The 17,080-nt window shown below is 35.8% G+C and overlaps 2 protein-coding genes across 3 annotated transcripts in view; both read left to right on the top strand.

Moving 5' to 3' along the window:
- Positions 1-6,921, top strand: part of LOC133851813 (protein PELOTA 1) — a 30,543-nt gene extending 23,622 nt beyond the window's left edge. For both annotated transcript variants that reach the window (XM_062288399.1, XM_062288398.1), the window contains 3 exons: positions 2,881-2,975; positions 6,207-6,313; positions 6,417-6,921. In XM_062288399.1, the coding sequence (XP_062144383.1) occupies positions 2,881-2,975; positions 6,207-6,313; positions 6,417-6,490 (276 nt within the window). In that variant the 3' untranslated portion in view covers positions 6,491-6,921. The remainder of the gene's footprint in view (positions 1-2,880; positions 2,976-6,206; positions 6,314-6,416) is intronic.
- Positions 6,922-12,114: 5,193 nt separating this feature from the next.
- Positions 12,115-15,809, top strand: LOC133851303 (sugar transport protein 10-like). Its single transcript, XM_062287645.1, has 4 exons — positions 12,115-12,247; positions 12,741-13,063; positions 13,885-14,514; positions 15,269-15,809. The coding sequence occupies exons 1-4, from the start codon at positions 12,115-12,117 to the stop codon at positions 15,713-15,715; spliced, it is 1,533 nt and encodes a 510-aa protein (XP_062143629.1). The 3' UTR covers positions 15,716-15,809.
- The last annotated feature ends 1,271 nt before the right edge of the window (positions 15,810-17,080 follow it).

Raw genomic sequence — 17,080 nt, 5'->3', positions numbered from 1 at the left:
AAGCTTTCTATCAGGTGTGGGCCTTCGAGTGCGAATTCTATCAACTCCTCTGTCGATGGTGATGCTGCTTCTGAATGATTAGCGGAGTTGGACATAATGGTAGCACTTGGAGATGAACCATCCGTCGAGGGTAATTTTTTTGATTTGGCTGGCTGTGAGACAGAGACTCTTCATGGTTGTATAGTTATGACAATGAGATGGGTTGGTCGAATAAGGAAAAGGGAAAAATACAAAATCACTCCCTATGGTTTACCTGATTTGCAATTAGCTCATTTTGGTACCAAAATGCACTTAGAGGTCCTTGAGGTATGCCAAAAAAACAATTTACTCCTTACAATCAAATTCCATTAGTGTAACATTAACTTAAATAGGACACCTGTCATAATTTTATTGGCTCTGACGTGTCACACTATCAGAATCTGTTAATTTAGTGGAAAATTTAATTCATACAATCAAATTCCATTAGTGTAACACTAACTTAAATAGGACACTTGTCATAATTTTATTAGCTCTGACGTGTCACACTATTAGAATTTGTTAATTCAATGGATGAAATTTGACTATAAGGAGTAAATTGTTTTTTTGGCATACCTCATAGACCTCTAAGTTCATTTTGATATCACAATGAGCTAATTTCAAATCGGATAAACTAAAGAGACTGATTTTGCAAATTTCCCGAAGGAAAAAGTAAGAGGAGTAAAGGCCAGGGTGGATAAAGCTAAGTTGTATGGGTGGTAAAGATTCTTCCATTCAGGATTTTTTTGATGTGTGGTGCAGATAAGATTGATGTGGCAGGTTCGGAATTGGCACTATGCACCAGGAATGAGCCCGTTGTGTGTGAGCCTATGAGTTGCTCTCCTATGGCTTCTAACTGGGTCTTGCTTGGGGTGAAGGACATTCGACATGCTGTTGGACTTTGTTGTGAAGGGTTTGAAGGGCAATTTATGGCATTGCTCATAGCCATTGAAGCGAGTCAAAACCAGAAGGGGTGGAATTCCAATTCCAAATCAGCCGTCAGAAGTATTAGAGGGTTGAAAAGATAATCTTGCTCAATCAATTGTGACTCTACGGGTGGATGTTCAAGCCATAGTAGAGTTTACTCATGAAGCTTAATATATTATCATGGAACTTAAGAGGATTAAACGATGAGGAAAAGTGCCTTAGAATAAAAATTTTACAGAGAGTGTGGAAGGTAGATGTTCTATGTCCAAAATGGAGATTATGTCCTATAATTTTGTGTGTAGTTTATACGGGGTTCAATCATGTAGATTGGTGTTGTTTAGACTCCAGGGGGTGTACGGTGGTGTCTTGCTCATGTGGGATAGGAAGGTGGTGGAGAAAAATAATTGGGTGTGTGGTTGAGTTCTTAGTGACCGTTTCTTTTAGAAATCTCGAAGATCAATTTGCTTGGGCGTTTGCTTATGTTTATGGTCCAAATGCTGATGGTGATAGACGGTTTTTGTGGGATGAACTGTCTGGTTTGCTAAGTTGGTGGGACTTACCCTACTGCATCGAGGGGGATTTCAATGTAACTCATTTTCCAAGTGAGAGATCGGGTGAAGCCCGTATTTGTCCAGCAATGTTGGAGTTTTCTGATTTCATTTCTAAGCCAGGGCTCATGGACATTCCCCTTGTGGGCGTGCTCTTTTACGTGGTCTAGTAATAGGGATTCTCCCTTCTGGTCTAAAATAGATTCCTAGTATCCCCAAATTAGGAATCCCAATTCCTTGATTTGCTCCAGAAGAGGCTACCTAGATTTTGTTTAGATAATTTTCCTATTCTTGTCGATGGTGGAGGCATCCCTTGATCTAAAAGATACTTCAAATTTACGAACATGTGGCTAAAATCAGAGGGTTTTGTAGGAGGGTGAAATTGTGGTGGTCCTCTTGGGCTCTTTGGTTAAAAGAGGGTGACAAGTGCACAAAGTTCTTCTATAGAGTGGCCAATTTGAAGAGAATGAATAATTCCATTGAGCAGCTGGTGGTTAATGGTACAATTTGTTCAGGTCAGTTAGGGATCAGAGAACACATTGTGCAGTTCTACGACAGCTTGTTTACCAAGCAGTTCAGTGACAAGGCCTCTTGAGGATAATAAGGTCTTTGAGGTGGTGAAAGCCCTGAACAGTGACAAGGCCCCGGGTCTTGATGGTTTTACCATGAGTTTTTCCAAGCTTGCTGGGAGGTGCTTAAAGCAGACATCATGAATGTCTTCCATGATTTTCACACCAGAGTTATGTTTGAAAAAGCCTCAATGCCACCTGTATTTCTCTCATTTCGAAGAAAACAGGGGCCGTTGACATTAAGGAGTCTCGACGTATTATCTTAATGGGTGGAGTGTACAAAATTGTTGCCAAAGTTCTAGCTAAAAGGTTGAAAATGGTAGTGGAGAAAATCATTTCTAAGCCTCAAAACGCTTTCATTAAGGGTAGGCAGATCCTAGACTCAGTTCTCATTGCCAATGAGTGCATTGATAGTAGGCTTAGATCTGGGGTTCCAAGTGTGCTGTGCAAGCTGGATATTAAAAAGGTTTTGACCATGTCAATTGAGACTTCCTTTTATATATGTTGAAGAGATGTAGTTTCAGGGAAAGATGTCATAAATGGGTGGCATACTGTATTTCCCATAGTTGAAATAGGGTTCTAGGCAACACATTAGGTTAGTCTCAAGAATTCCTTGTCTTTCTACTATCTAGATTTTTGGTGCCTGGGGATTATTGTCGTTATGTTTTTCTCATTACTTTTACTTTATTTAACTGGGAGAATAGATTTTCAATGATGAAGATGCTAATATTAATTTTTTTTTCCTATTATATTTACTTAATTTTTTGTTTATCTACTTTTGTTATTTATATGTTGTAATCAAATCATTTTGGTACGTGCAGGATCCTGCACGTGCATGCTATGGACCAAAGCACGTCGAGGTTGCCCATGAACGATTGGCTATCCAGACACTTCTCCTCACAGATAGTCTCTTCAGGTTAGCATCATTATAGTGGTACTAACATTTTAGACTTTAGTGCAGGCTAAATCAAAAGGCTTAGCATATTATTATTTGATTGATGTAATCCCTTTCACTTGAAGTATTTGATTGATAAAAAATCATTTCCAGTCGAATGTTTTAAATGAAAGAGAAGAAGAAAAAATTGGAGGAAAAAGTAGGGAAAAAACATTCTTATTTTCCTTGATGATTGACGATACAAGTACATGTGTTTAAATAGAAAAGTATTACAATCTTTCTTGCAAAGTAATTAATGAGAATAAAATAAAATTATATTACAAAAGTTTCCTTCAACACTCCCCCTCAAGCTAAGGCGGAGATGTCTTGCATACCCAACTTGCACAAGGCTGAATGAAAGATGTTAGTGGATACTCCTTTGTCAAAATATTTTGCAGATTGTTCTCCTGACTTTACATACGGTGTGCATATTAATCCTACATATAGCAAATCTCATGTTGGACTGGATTATGTTCAATGTGTTTAGTTCGATCGTGTTGGACTGGATTATGAACAATGTTGATTGTAGCTTTAATTATCACAATACAATCTCATGAGGTCGTTAGAATCATATGATCAGAGGCCTCTGAGTCAATGATCCAAGAATCATCAAATGGAGTAGCAAATCCATTTAGAGACGTGACCAAGTTAGATGTATGGGCAAAGGAGAAGGATGCAGTTGCAAATGTTTGCAGTAGAGGCAAAAACCGACGAAGTGTGTCCACCTCTTTCTAGCTAAAACACCAACAAATGCTTCCAATCAAGACATAAGCCGACACAATGTGTTACCTCTTCCTTGCTAAAGACAACAATATCGGCAGAAGTAGAACTATAATCTGGTGTGGGAAAAATCTTCTCTACCATAGAAGTATGTTTGGCCCGAAGCCTAGTTCCACCTCCTAAATGACCTCCTCGGCCTCTTGTAGGATGACCATGAAATCTCCAACAAGTCTCCCAGCTTCTTGAGGCTCATATATGGAGAGTTGGATTCTTACTATTGGAGGTCACCGGACTCTTTATCCCTTTTTTTTGTGAGTTTCCAAGGACTGACTCATTTTTGACATCTTGAGTTTGAATTATCAAAAAAAAATAGCTTCAATACACAATTGGCAATGTATCAAGTATGAATGACTAGAACAAGAAAATCATACTATCGAAGTAGACTGATAAATATATTGATCTCTCTCCTTTTTTATTTTTCCTCGCTGAACGACCAGTCGTTTTGAGGCTGTGTTGTCGTAAGCCATTGGGCTGAACATGTTGTTTTGGCTTCAACTGAATGACATGTCATTTTTCTTCCACTGCACGACATGCAGTTTGCCTTACTCCAATCGACCTGTAGCTTGGCCTTCCCCAAACGGCGTGCAATGTACACCCCAGACAAAAACGACTACCTGTATAACACCGCCGTGATTAGTTGCTGGAAAACTCACTGCCGTCACTGGAAAACACAGACATGCGCCGAAAACACCCAGAACATGCTGCCTGATCCTTCAGCATCCAGTAAACATGAAAAAACACAAACATCCAGGGCACACCACCATCGGTTGTAGTTTTCTCCGGCGAGACAACGGGAACTCAGAACCACCGTGCTTCAACCACCTCTGGGATACACAGAGAAGACGTGCATGCGACACCGAGTATAACCCTGTAGCCCTATCACCCTGGCATCAGCATTTGGAAGATGCAAGGGTCGTCAGTCGAGTTTTTGGTCTCCTACCTTTATTAACAGATTCCTATCTCCTAGGATTCTAATGCTTTGATTAGAAATTGAAAGAGAATAAAGAAAAATTGGAGGAAGAAGGGGAAAAACAGTCTTATTTTCCTTTTTCTATCTGCCACATATTTCTATTTATGTATATCACCTTTGATAGTGTGAAACTTTCACAAATAAAGAGCACGGAGCACTGTCTTTTTTTCTTGCTGAAACACAGAAGCTGCAAGGCATTCTTTCCTAGTTTTAGATGTGAAAAGATGCTATGTTGTTTCATGGTCATCTCAAGTCCTCTGATTGGTCTTTTAGCTGATATTTTCACCGTTGAGTCAATTGTTGCTGCACTCGATTAGAAATTTTAGAAGTTGATATTCTGAATCAATTCTTTTGTCTTTAGGATGCAAAGATGTCCTTTAAATTTAAAATTGATGTTTGTTTCCCTACAGAGTCCCTAGTTGAGTCTAAGAATTAATTAATTGTTGTTCATAATGATTTTCAATCATATATATCTATATCTGTTCAAGTTTTATTAATAAATAGTGAGAAGGATACCATGAATCTTTTTTATAAAGTGGAATTTGCTTACTTATTTTTGTGAAAATTTCATGGGCCCATTGACACTCCAAAAGACTCCTTGAGAAAGGAGGGAATACCATGGCTTATAAAGTGTCCAGGTAAAGGAAATCGTAGCGATGTATGACACTTTTAACACTTTTGAGATGTAAGGGCCTTGGTCTTTGTGGTAGTCTCATAAGGTTAGGTTTGAATTCTATTGGGTGCAAATAATTTTTTAGGGCCTGCCCGCCGGCGAAACCAGATTATTACCCGATCCGTGTGGAGGGGGCGCTTTACTCGGGTTCGAGGTACCAAACAGGGGTGGGTACACGAAGTGACCCTGCTTTGGAGGGGTTTCTCGTAAAATAAAAAATAAAAATAAAAATAAAAATTGCTTACTTTTTATAAGTAATCACTTAAAAAAAGAGAGGAGAATGTTCCTTTACACACAAAGTATTCTAGAATAATTTCTTAAAAATTACAAACAAAAGAATTTGATCGTTTTTCGTTTTTACCGTTGGACAGGGGAGGAAGAAGGGGAGATTCAAACTAGAAAAGTGAGACATAAAGAAACTCATACCTTAATCTCCTGATGGATGACTAACTGCCCAGGCTGCATAATATTTGCTTCTTTCTTTAAAAATTAACATTCCCTAATTTACTACAGCTTTTAATGGCACGAGCCATGTAGGGATAGAAAAGAACAAAGGCATATTTTCTGAACTTTTTGAAGATGCCTAGAGAGAATGTTGCAATCTCTCTCTCTCTCTCTCTCTCTCTCTCTCTCTCTCTCTCTCTCTCTCATTTGGTCGCACGTTACTTATCATCTTCTTCATTGTTAACTCCCGTTCTGCATTCTTTACCATCATGTGTTTTTTTCCTTGCCATATTGTGCCATTAGGAAAGTGATGAGATTCAGTAATAAGGATTTCTTTTGTGTACAGGAATTCTAATACGGCGGAAAGGAAAAGATATGTGAATCTGGTGAACTCAGTGAAGGATTCAGGGGGCGATGTCCATATATTTTCTTCTTTGCACGTCTCAGGAGAACGTGAGTATAGTAAATTACTATACCTACCTAGATTGCTTTTATAATAATAAAAAATATTATGCCTTTTATTTAACTTTTCCTTTGAATATATCATTCTTCACAGAACTGGCGAATCTAACTGGCATTGCAGCAATCCTTCGCTTCCCACTGCCCGACCTTGAAGACCTGGAGATGTGATTGTAAAGTAAAAGCTCTTCTCTCTTGTCAAATGTCACCAATATGTTGTAATTGTATATTACAATTTTCTTTAATTTTATCACGTAATAAAACTATACCAAAAGCTGCAAGAGAAATGTTACATGTACTTAAACTTTTACAAAGGGAGCCTTACTAAGTGACGAAGAGCTTATTCATTGGAGATGATCAAAATAATTAATAAAAAAATATTACGAGTACCAATAAATAAGCTCTATATCATCTGAGTAAGACTTCTTTTATAAAAGTTTAAGCATATGTAGCATTTCTCAAGCTGCAATAGATAGATTGGTTACTGGTTAGTTAACATAATTAATTATATAGGGAATTGTAGTCCGGCCGGGGGCAGCGATCACTTGATTATCCTTGTTGCAATATTTAAAAAGTTCTATTGCATTTATAGTTCCACTGCCTGTCTTGTGTTTGTTATTTTATTTTATTTTATTTTATTTTTTTTTTTTTGACAAGTGTTTGTTATTAGTACATGGCCTCCTCCTAAGTGTAACATATTCATTTGACTTGCATTGAATAAAACTTACTTTTTAAATCGAAAATGTAATTCAAGTGTTCTGCCTACTTTATCCATTTCTTTTGGGAAATTATCAAAATTAGTCCTTACATTTTCCTTGCAATTTAAACGTACTTCTCGTGTTTCTCATTTCTGATTTCAAATACGTTCCTTTATGAATCTATTGTCTCATCCAATTAATTGATGACATGCCACTCATACTACCAAGTCTCGTGTTTGCCACTTCATGCATGCGCTAATTATATATTCTAGTAGCCAAAATTATATAAAATTATAAATCTATTTTAAAATTGAAAAAGCAAAGGAGGGGGTGGCTACCATGAGGGAAGGTCTCATCATCTCATAGTTGCCACACTTTTAATTTATTTATTTTAATTGTTTTGTTTTTAATTTATTATTTAGAGTAGAATTGTTTATTGGAATATACTGACGCACAAACTGTTGGACGTGAGTTACTTGACATCAACTTAGTGATCAGCCTAATGATTGAAATTAAATACCTGAAAACTAAATTGAAATTGCAGACACTTACGCAATGTTTGTTTCGGCGTAAAGGATATTTTAAAAAATATTTTTTGTATCTTTTGGTGTGATAAAAAATAATAGTCAAAGCAAAAATATTTTTGGGTTGACTAAAAAAGCTACTTTAGTTTCGAAAAATTATTTTTATTTTTAAATTTTGTAAATAATTTTTCAAGTTTGAGTTTCTTCTTAAACCGTTGGACCATTACCACACCAGCACCGTGCCACCGCCGAGCCACTACTGGGACAATGTTGAACCACTATCGAGCCACTTTCGGACCACTGTCGAACTACCATCGGGCCATTGTGGTCATATTCGGACCACCTTCTAGTCTTCACCAAATTACTGTTGGAACTCAAAATTTAAAAATTAAAAAAAAAATCCAATCGGGGGTGGCCTGGCCACCCGTCAAAGAGCTAGGGGTGGTCAGCCACCCACTTGCTTTCAAATTTTTTCTTTTATATAATTTGAGTTTTTTTTAAAATAAATAATAATAATAATAATGTGGAGTTTTTTTAGTAATTCTGATTCGATTCCAATTAAAATCTATGTGCTGTCACCAAACTAAGGAGTAGGAATAATTATTCCATTCCGCTCTCTTTAAAAAAAATTTATAAGAAAATTTCCCAATAAAGTGTTACAATTTATCTATTTATTTAACCATTTAACTAGAGCAAATCAAACATATTAACTAAAAGGGAAAAATACATATATCTCTCTCAAACTACCATTCAATTGTTAATGTCTCCCCTCAAACTACCACTCTTTTTCATTTATTTATTTCGCAAACGAGGCCTTACTATTCCAATTACAAGCACTAACCTCCTCATTGGACCAGGGCCAGCTCAAGCTACTTTGGGGCCTAAGACGATAATTTAAAATGTGGCCTTTTTTATATTTAAATATTTTTATTTTTATATTATACTTTTATTTAAAAATTATTCTTCCGACTATAGTAGGCACAATAGAATTGTTTTACCTAATTTTGTGTTTTTTTTTAAGGTACTTCAGCTTCCATTAACAAAAAGGATAGCTTTCAAAAACAAAACAAAAAGGATAAAGTGATATAAGAGAGAATGAAAAAAATAAAAATAAAATAAAAAATTTGTTGTTCCACAACCACACGTTTGTCTTAACTCTGCCTTCACGTTTTGTCTAACAGGAAAAAGACATTCGATACTTATCTATAAAAAAAAAAAAAACAACAACAACCATGCTCATAGCCATAGTTTCAAACTCTCAACAGTCAGCGCACCTTAAAAAAATAAATAAAAAAAAAAAAAAAAAGGGGGGGGAGGGGGGGGGGGGGCCAGAGAGGCTGGAGGTTGCTAGTGGCCAAGCGAATGAGCTCTTAGCTACTGGAGGAAATTGTAGAGCATTCAAGGAATGGTTTTTGTAATTTGCTAAACTTTAAAGAATAAGATTTGTGTTCTAGGGCCTCAAATATTGATTTTTTTGTGGGAGTTCTAGAGTCTTCCAAACGGTGAGATAATGCACTTCTTTTTTTCTTATTGTTGTATTCCTAACCTGTCGGTTGATTTTTTTGTGGGAATTTCTATGAGAGTTTTAATGCACTATTCGTTTTGAAAATCGTTGTATTCTTGGGTTTATTATGATTGTTTTGGAAATTATTGTACTATTTTTCTTTTTCTTTTTCTTTTTCTTTTTCAAAATCGTTGTAGAATATATTTGGACCTTATATATATATATATATATATATATATATATATATATTTTTTAACAAACATTTCTCAAGGGCCTTTTTCCATGTTTTAGAAACCTGACTTATGGGGCCTTCTTCCACTGAGGCTTTAGGCAACTACTTAAGTGACCTAGTGGAAGAGCTGGCCCTGCATTGGACTATTGAGCCAAAGTTGTTTTGGGCCAATTCCACTTGGTCTCAATGATTGTCCAAACATGCTCATCCAATGACTTAAAGAAGGTTCTCATGTGAACCTTTCGATACGCTTAATTTTTCCCATAAAAGTAGGAAGGCAACGATAGAAAATGTGATTGAACCATTGACAACCGAGGTAAAAGATCACACTTAGGAGGTAAATCCAAATGGAGTGTACCTCGCTTTGATACTAATTTGAGACGCGGAATTTCGACCCCCAACGCTCACAATTAACAATTATGTAGTAAAATACGCAAGAAACAAATATATAAAACCACTCAAGAAAGCATAAAGCAATCACACATCAATGTACTAAGATTTTATTAACAAATTGGAAACCCTTTGAACACTTTAAAGGTAAAAATACTTCAAGAAAGCCAAACCCAAAAATTTAACACTAAGAAAGATTCAATATATAGCTATAATACACTTACAACCGTTTGTAATAACTAAGACAATTTGTATGCAGACAAGCTTCTCACTTTGCCTCCTACCCACAGTAATTCCAGCTCTTCATTGGCCAATTTTTCTTGTTGATCTCTTTACTGATCCACCAGTAGACTTCAAACAATTTGTTAATGTAGCATAACACTTGGTTTGAACACTCTAAGAGAATTAATCTTATAAGCACATACCATCAATATCTCTTGGCACACAAATCGATGCTAAGCTCCTAGTATATAGAAATACCAATTTGAGTAGCAAATTACATTACTTAGCTTTTTGAAAATTGTGCCTTCAAAGTCTTATTGTGGACTAGTGAAAATAACCTTTGAAACCTAAAATCGTATTGAGTTTTCAATGGTGGCGTCCAAACATGTTAATGAGGTGTTCAAATATCTTAGGGCTTCAATCCTCAAAACAGCTTCATGTCCGGACACCAACGCAGACCATAGCGCATGAGACTCTCTATTCCTCTACTTTCTCTGGACATGAGCGGATGGGCCAACGCACGAGACTCTATTTCTCTATGTCATCCATACATGTGCAAACGGGTTAGCACATGAAACTCACTGCTAGGGACCCGTCCAAACATCAGCAAATGACCTCGCAGAAGAGGCTTCTTGTACTTGATTTTCTTGAACAATTTTCAACTTAAATCATAAGTACAAATCTACCTAATGCCACAAATAACAAAGGCACTTATTTTGAACACCAAATAGGCCAATTAAAAACTTTAGCAATCTTAAATCCTAAAAATGGGAGAAAATGAGATTTTAAACATTTAAGGAGAATTTTTGTGCAAACCATCCTAACGGCAGGTAACAGGAAAATAGGAAAGATGCCCGGATAATCCTAAGACCGTCCTAATGGTCCAACTCAGCAAAACATCCGAACAATATAATCACAGTCCAAACGGTGACAGTCTACATAAGAATCAGAATTAGCTAACTCGATATGGATGCGGGGATGAGCTTAAAAAACCCTAGAGAACCCTAATTGCACCCTTTAGTTCACCCCCAACCTCCAAAAAAACCTAGAGTGAGAGGGAGAACAAAAAAAAAAAAGGGAAAGTTTTCATTCAAGCTTTGAAGGTAACCTCTCATTACCTTTGTAGTATTTCCTTCTAGCACCTATTTAGGTCGTGATTGTGATACCTTTATTTATTTATTTATTTATTTATTTATTTTTTTTGTGTGTGTTCTTTTAGGAGGATTAAGTTGGGTTTTATGTTAAGAACATGGACTTTAGGTTTATAAAGCTTGAGTCTTGAAGATGGTAAGCCCTATTTTGAATATCATGTTGTGTTAAGAGTGGATCTCCTACTACTAGAAGTGTTGTTGTGTAGATCCATGGAACTGAAAGTCATGATTTTTGAAAGAAATGTTTGATTTTTGAATTGAAACTTGAGACTTTAGTATTTGAGGTGTGATTAGTATTTGGGTTAGTAAAAGGAAGCATATCTTAGCCTTAGAACGCGTTAGACGGGTTAAATGTAGGATCTTCTTGAGGTTAGGAGTTTGTTGTCTGAAGACCGTTTCGACAGTCTGAGAACCATCTACAATAATAATGATAATAGTACTAACAACATCTAGCTTGAAGGCTTCATCGGATTGGAGTTTGGCGTTCGATCAATCGATTCTTCAATTGTGAACAATACTAACAATGTCTACAATAATAATGATAACAGTAAGGACTTACCAAAAAACCTGTCCAATATTGGAAACTCCTTGCTGTTTGTTTCACTTGTTCCTCACAAATTGTATTATATCCAAAAATAGTAGATCGATGTTTAACTTTGAAATTTATCTTGCATTTGTTGGTCAACCTTGCCAATTTTGGAGTTCTAAAAGGAAGACCAATCGATTATTCAACTCCTGGTTTTTAGACTGTTCAAACACATCATATCCAAACATTCTAGTTCCTCATATTTCGGAAATTTGCATAACTCCATGTTTTCAGGCTTAACATCCATTTGGACAACTTAGTACACATGGCAGAGGCAGAGCTCACATATGGGATTGTTGGAGCTCTATATATAAATTAGGTGAAGACCAATACGAAATTCAAACAGATTAAGAGTATTAATTTTCTTTTTCCTTTTTCCTTTTTGGTGGGTGTATTAATTAGTCTTTATATATGTTAGGCAGAAATTGAGAGATCGATCCACAAAAAATAATATTCCTGTCCCGGCCGGTGTTTGGTTGATTAGAAAGATGGCAGGCGGAGGTTTTGTTGTTCAAGGTGGTCGGGATAACTACAACGGTGGCATGACTGCCTTTGTGGTCGTCACTTGTATGGTTGCTGCCACAGGTGGCCTCATCTTTGGTTATGACATTGGAATCTCAGGTTAAATTCACCCACTTTCTCCATTAATTATCATATTATTAATTACCTCATACTTTTTATAAAACTTTATAGAAAGGTTTTTTTTTTTTTTTTTTTTTTTTTTTTTTTTTTTTTCTTTCTTTTTTTTTTTAAACGTTGGAAGACCAAATGTATTAAGCTTCGTTTGTTTCGATGTAAAATGATTTCCGTCGTAAAATATTTTTGATGAAATTATTTTTCAGAAAAAAGGATTTTCCTGAAAAATATTTTTCGGCGTTTGGCTTGTACGAAAAAATTACAAACAACCATTTGTGTCGGATTCTGGCCAGTTTTGCCAGAATTCGGCCTGCGAACGTAAATTTAAATTTGAAAATCAGAATATATATACCGGAATATTTATCTAAAGGGATAAAAATTTATATAAAAAAAAATACATAAAATTATCTAAAGTCAATATATAATGATTGATATGAGATCATGTAATTAATTAAATTGATTTGATGCATGCATGCAGGAGGTGTGACTTCAATGGAACATTTCTTGAGAAAGTTTTTCCCGTCGGTGTACAGAAAAATGAACGATGAGGCACCGGAAAGTGAATACTGCAAGTTCGACAGCGTGCCATTAACATTATTCACCTCTTCCCTTTACCTCGCCGCATTAGTAGCCTCTTTCTTCGCTTCTGTTGTTACCAGGGCCTTTGGCCGGAAAGTGTCCATGTGTTTTGGAGGCCTTGTTTTCTTAGCCGGTTCAATCCTAAACGGCGCTGCCATTAACGTCCCAATGCTTATCGTTGGTCGTTTATTGCTTGGTGTTGGTGTTGGATTCGCTAATCAGGTTTATAAATTAATCATATATATATATATATATATATATATATATATATATATATATATATATATATATATATATATATATATATATATATATATATATATCATCTCACTCTCCATATATCTCTTCAAACTGCTCACAAAGCTAGGCTTAAAAATATATTAATTGTATATATTAATTGTACATCAACTATATATGCAAAAATATTGATAAAAATAAAAAATAAAACTTCATTTGCCCAGCCCTGAAACATCACGGGTTTTGCAATCAATACTTTGAATTATCAAAATCTGCAATGTTGATATCCCATGTTTCAACCATTTCTAATATTTTCACCCATTCGTTATGATTTTCTGTTAAATTTTAATAGAGGATGTCAAAATGCCCAAAATATACCACTGTTTTTAAATTTTGTTTAGGAAAAACTAAAAGTAAAAATTCCCACGTTGTGGGTCACATTTAAGTTTTTATTATCCTTCTATGCTTGACTCTTTTTTTTTTTTTTTTTTTTTTTTGTAAAAATAAATAATTAGGAGTAAATTTGTAATTTTATATGATCAGAGTATAAGGGACATTTTAACTGTTTATTGTTTGATTTATAACATAAACCCTAACAAAAAGGTTGAAATTAAAATGAGCTTAAATGTGAGATATTGACATTACAAATTTTGATAATTCAAAGTTATGATTGCAAAACCGCAATACTTTAAGAGATAAATGAAGTTTTCCCTTTAGAAACATATCTGAAAATTGTAATATATATATATATCTGTGCGTGTGTGTGTTTGTTTAATTTGTTCGTGTTTGATTACCATGGAATGCAGTCGGTTCCAGTCTATCTGTCGGAGATGGCGCCGGCGAAGCTTAGAGGCGCACTGAACATTGGTTTCCAAATGGCGATTACAATAGGAATACTTGCTGCCAATCTCATCAACTACGGCACAGCCCAGATCAAGGGAGGGTGGGGTTGGAGATTATCTTTAGGTCTTGCCGCCGTCCCTGCAATAATGATGACTGTAGGATCTCTCTTTCTGCCTGATACTCCCAACTCCATCCTCGAGAGAGGCCACGCCGAGAAGGCAAAGCAAATGTTACGAAAAGTCCGCGGCACCGACAACGTCGACGACGAGTTCCAAGACCTTATTGATGCCACTGAGGCTGCAAAGAAAGTGGCGCACCCATGGAGGAACATCCTGGAGCGAAGATATAGACCTCAGCTCGTCATATGCATACTCGTACCCTTCTTCCAGCAGCTCACCGGCATTAACGTCATCATGTTCTACGCGCCTGTTCTCTTTAAGACTCTTGGTTTTGGTGGCAACGCTTCCCTTATATCTGCAGTTATCACCGGTGTTGTTAATGTCCTTGCCACCGTCGTTTCCATCTTCACCGTCGACAAGTTTGGGAGAAGGCTTTTGTTCCTCGAAGGCGGCATTCAAATGACTCTATGCCAGGTTTGTCAAAGGACTAGCGATAGGAATCCAATACAAAATTAAAAAGTTAAATTTAAATTCAACATAAAATTAAGAAATAAAATTTGATATAATCAGATTGGGTCAATTCAAATTAACCTGTTTAATAAGGACCAGATCCTTTCCAGTTGAGAGGAACTGGAAAAGAGCTGGTCCTTTATATTTAGGGGTATTTTTGTAATTTTACATGATTGTAAAATTATAAAAATACTCCTAAATATAAAGGACCGGCTCCTCTCCAATTCCTCTCAACTGGAGAGGATCCTGATGCGTTTAATAAACGGGTCAATCACAGGTCAACCCACTTAACTCATATGTGACCCGTTTGACTCGTATAATTATAAAATCAAATTCTTCTTTCTTTTTTTGTTTTACCTAAAGGGTTGGTGGGTCAAACAGATTATTCATTTATTTGAATTAATTTTCAAATAACGGGTCGTCTGTTTATTAATTAAATGGGTTATGCTGGACACACGACATGTTTATCTTAAAAGGTCAAACAGATTAAACATATCGTTTCGAGTCGCACGCTTATCTAAATGGGTTGTGTCAATCTTAAAAGGTCTTACTCGTTTAACTAAATAGATAGTGTTGACCCTTAAAAGATTAACGGGCCAAACAAATCGACACGTCAACCCAAATTGCCATAACATACAGGGTTCTTTTGAAATAAAAATATGCTTATAATTATGCTTGTTGACATAATAATTAACATGCTAATTTGCTTTTATTGTAGATTGCGATAGGAATTTTGATAGGTGTGAAATTCGGGGTAGATGGCGAAGGATCGTTGTCAGGAGGAGTAGCAAATTTAACGTTGTTCTTAATCTGCGCGTATGTAGCGGCGTTCGCATGGTCTTGGGGGCCATTGGGTTGGCTGGTACCCAGTGAGATCTGCCCTCTGGAGATCCGATCGGCAGGCCAAGCCATCAACGTCGCCGTCAACATGTTGCTCACCTTTGTCATCGCTCAAGTTTTCCTCACCATGCTCTGCCACCTGAAGTTCGGTCTCTTCTTTTTCTTTGCCGGCTTTGTAGTCATTATGACTATTTTCGTGTTCTTCTTCTTGCCGGAGACAAAGAACGTCCCCATTGAAGAGATGAACAAAGTTTGGAAGGCGCACTGGTTCTGGGGGAGCTACATCCCAGATGACGCTATCATTGGCAAGAACGACGGCGTTTAGCTCCACAGCTGGCCGGCGTACGGTTGATTAATTTGAAGATGCAAGAATCGGAATGATAGGCTCTCTTGACATTTTTGAGTTAATCAATGTGACAATGTACAATAATGTTTCGCTTTCCAGATCTCTCATCAATGTTTTCTTTTATGAGTTAATACACCCAACAAGATTTTCTTTTTCTTTTTCAATGAATGAATGAATTTTTTTCATAATTAATGGGTCTTTCTGGATGAATGATTGTTATTTTCATAGAGCTTGAAGTGGGAAAAGAGTTTGTCTTTGGTCTTATCTTGTTCGAGAGATAATATCTTAGACTTAGACTCGTTTGATTTGATGTTATCAGCATGTTTTGCTTATGTTAGTATTGTTTTGACGGTTTAGACAACTCTCTCTTATAGACCTAGGTTATATATCGTTTTAGTAGTGAAGAGTTTGTGTTAAGTTTTAACATAAGTTTAACGATGGTTAGCCTCTCATTAATAGTTGGACATACTTTATTTTGCATGAATTTGTTATTGAAAGTTAGGCCTGTGGCCAATACCTTAGATCGAAGAGCCTTAGGTTGTGTTAAATTAGGAAAGCTTAGGCCTTTGTTGGAAATTGAGACTCTGCACGATTACCGAACGTTTAATAAGGTTAACGAACGATCGAGGCAGAGGTCGAACGATTGACATAATGATTGGACGTTTAATGATTAGATATAATGTGTTGTTACCGTGCATAACAACTATGAATAATATGAAATCGAAAAGAGAGAGAGAAAGAAAAAAACAAGATACAGATTTACGTGGTTCAACAATGTACCTACGTCCACAAGAATATGGCAATATTCAATAATATGTTTTAGGATTATATCATAACATATTTATAACAAAACTTTATTATACAGACAGATATAAAAAACCTCAAAATACTCTGTTCCATATCGCATGCAAGCAAGATCCTTGAAACACTTCAGGGATATTTGTCTTACTCGAGGAAAACTTTTGACATGCAGTATGATATTGATAAATTCATTCATGGAATTGATGCTACCTAGTACGTTTGGCAAATTCGTTCTTTTTTGTTTTTTTTTTTTTTTTCTTAAAAAAATCAACTTTAAAACATTTCCCTATTTTATATTACATTAATATTTTTTAACATTTTTTTTTTGGCACTTTTTATATTATATCAACTACTTTTTAACAAAAATTTTCACTTTTTCTAAAAAAAAACCTTGACTATGGGAAAGGCGTAAGTGTGCATGGCTTCAATTCTGGATGCCTTGTTGAATAAGCTATATAGATTTTTTTTTTCCCTTTTTTTTTTTTTAAAAAAAAAAATTACTTTCTATTCATAACATACAAATATTAATATGAAATCATATTT

The sequence above is a fragment of the Alnus glutinosa genome, chromosome 12, assembly GCF_958979055.1.
Source record: "Alnus glutinosa chromosome 12, dhAlnGlut1.1, whole genome shotgun sequence".
In the NCBI taxonomy this organism is placed as follows: domain Eukaryota; kingdom Viridiplantae; phylum Streptophyta; class Magnoliopsida; order Fagales; family Betulaceae; genus Alnus; species Alnus glutinosa.
The sequence above is the reverse complement of the archived record's forward strand: the minus strand, read 5'-3'. Positions and strand labels throughout refer to the sequence as shown.

Bases quoted from the DNA above. Each gene is read 5' to 3' on its own strand.
- LOC133851303 (XM_062287645.1), top strand. From the start codon at position 12,115: ATGGCAGGCGGAGGTTTTGTTGTTCAAGGTGGTCGGGATAACTACAAC. The intron at 12,248-12,740 runs GTTAAATTCACC...GCATGCATGCAG, and splicing joins TTATGACATTGGAATCTCAG to GAGGTGTGACTTCAATGGAA. The intron at 13,064-13,884 runs GTTTATAAATTA...CATGGAATGCAG, and splicing joins GTGTTGGATTCGCTAATCAG to TCGGTTCCAGTCTATCTGTC.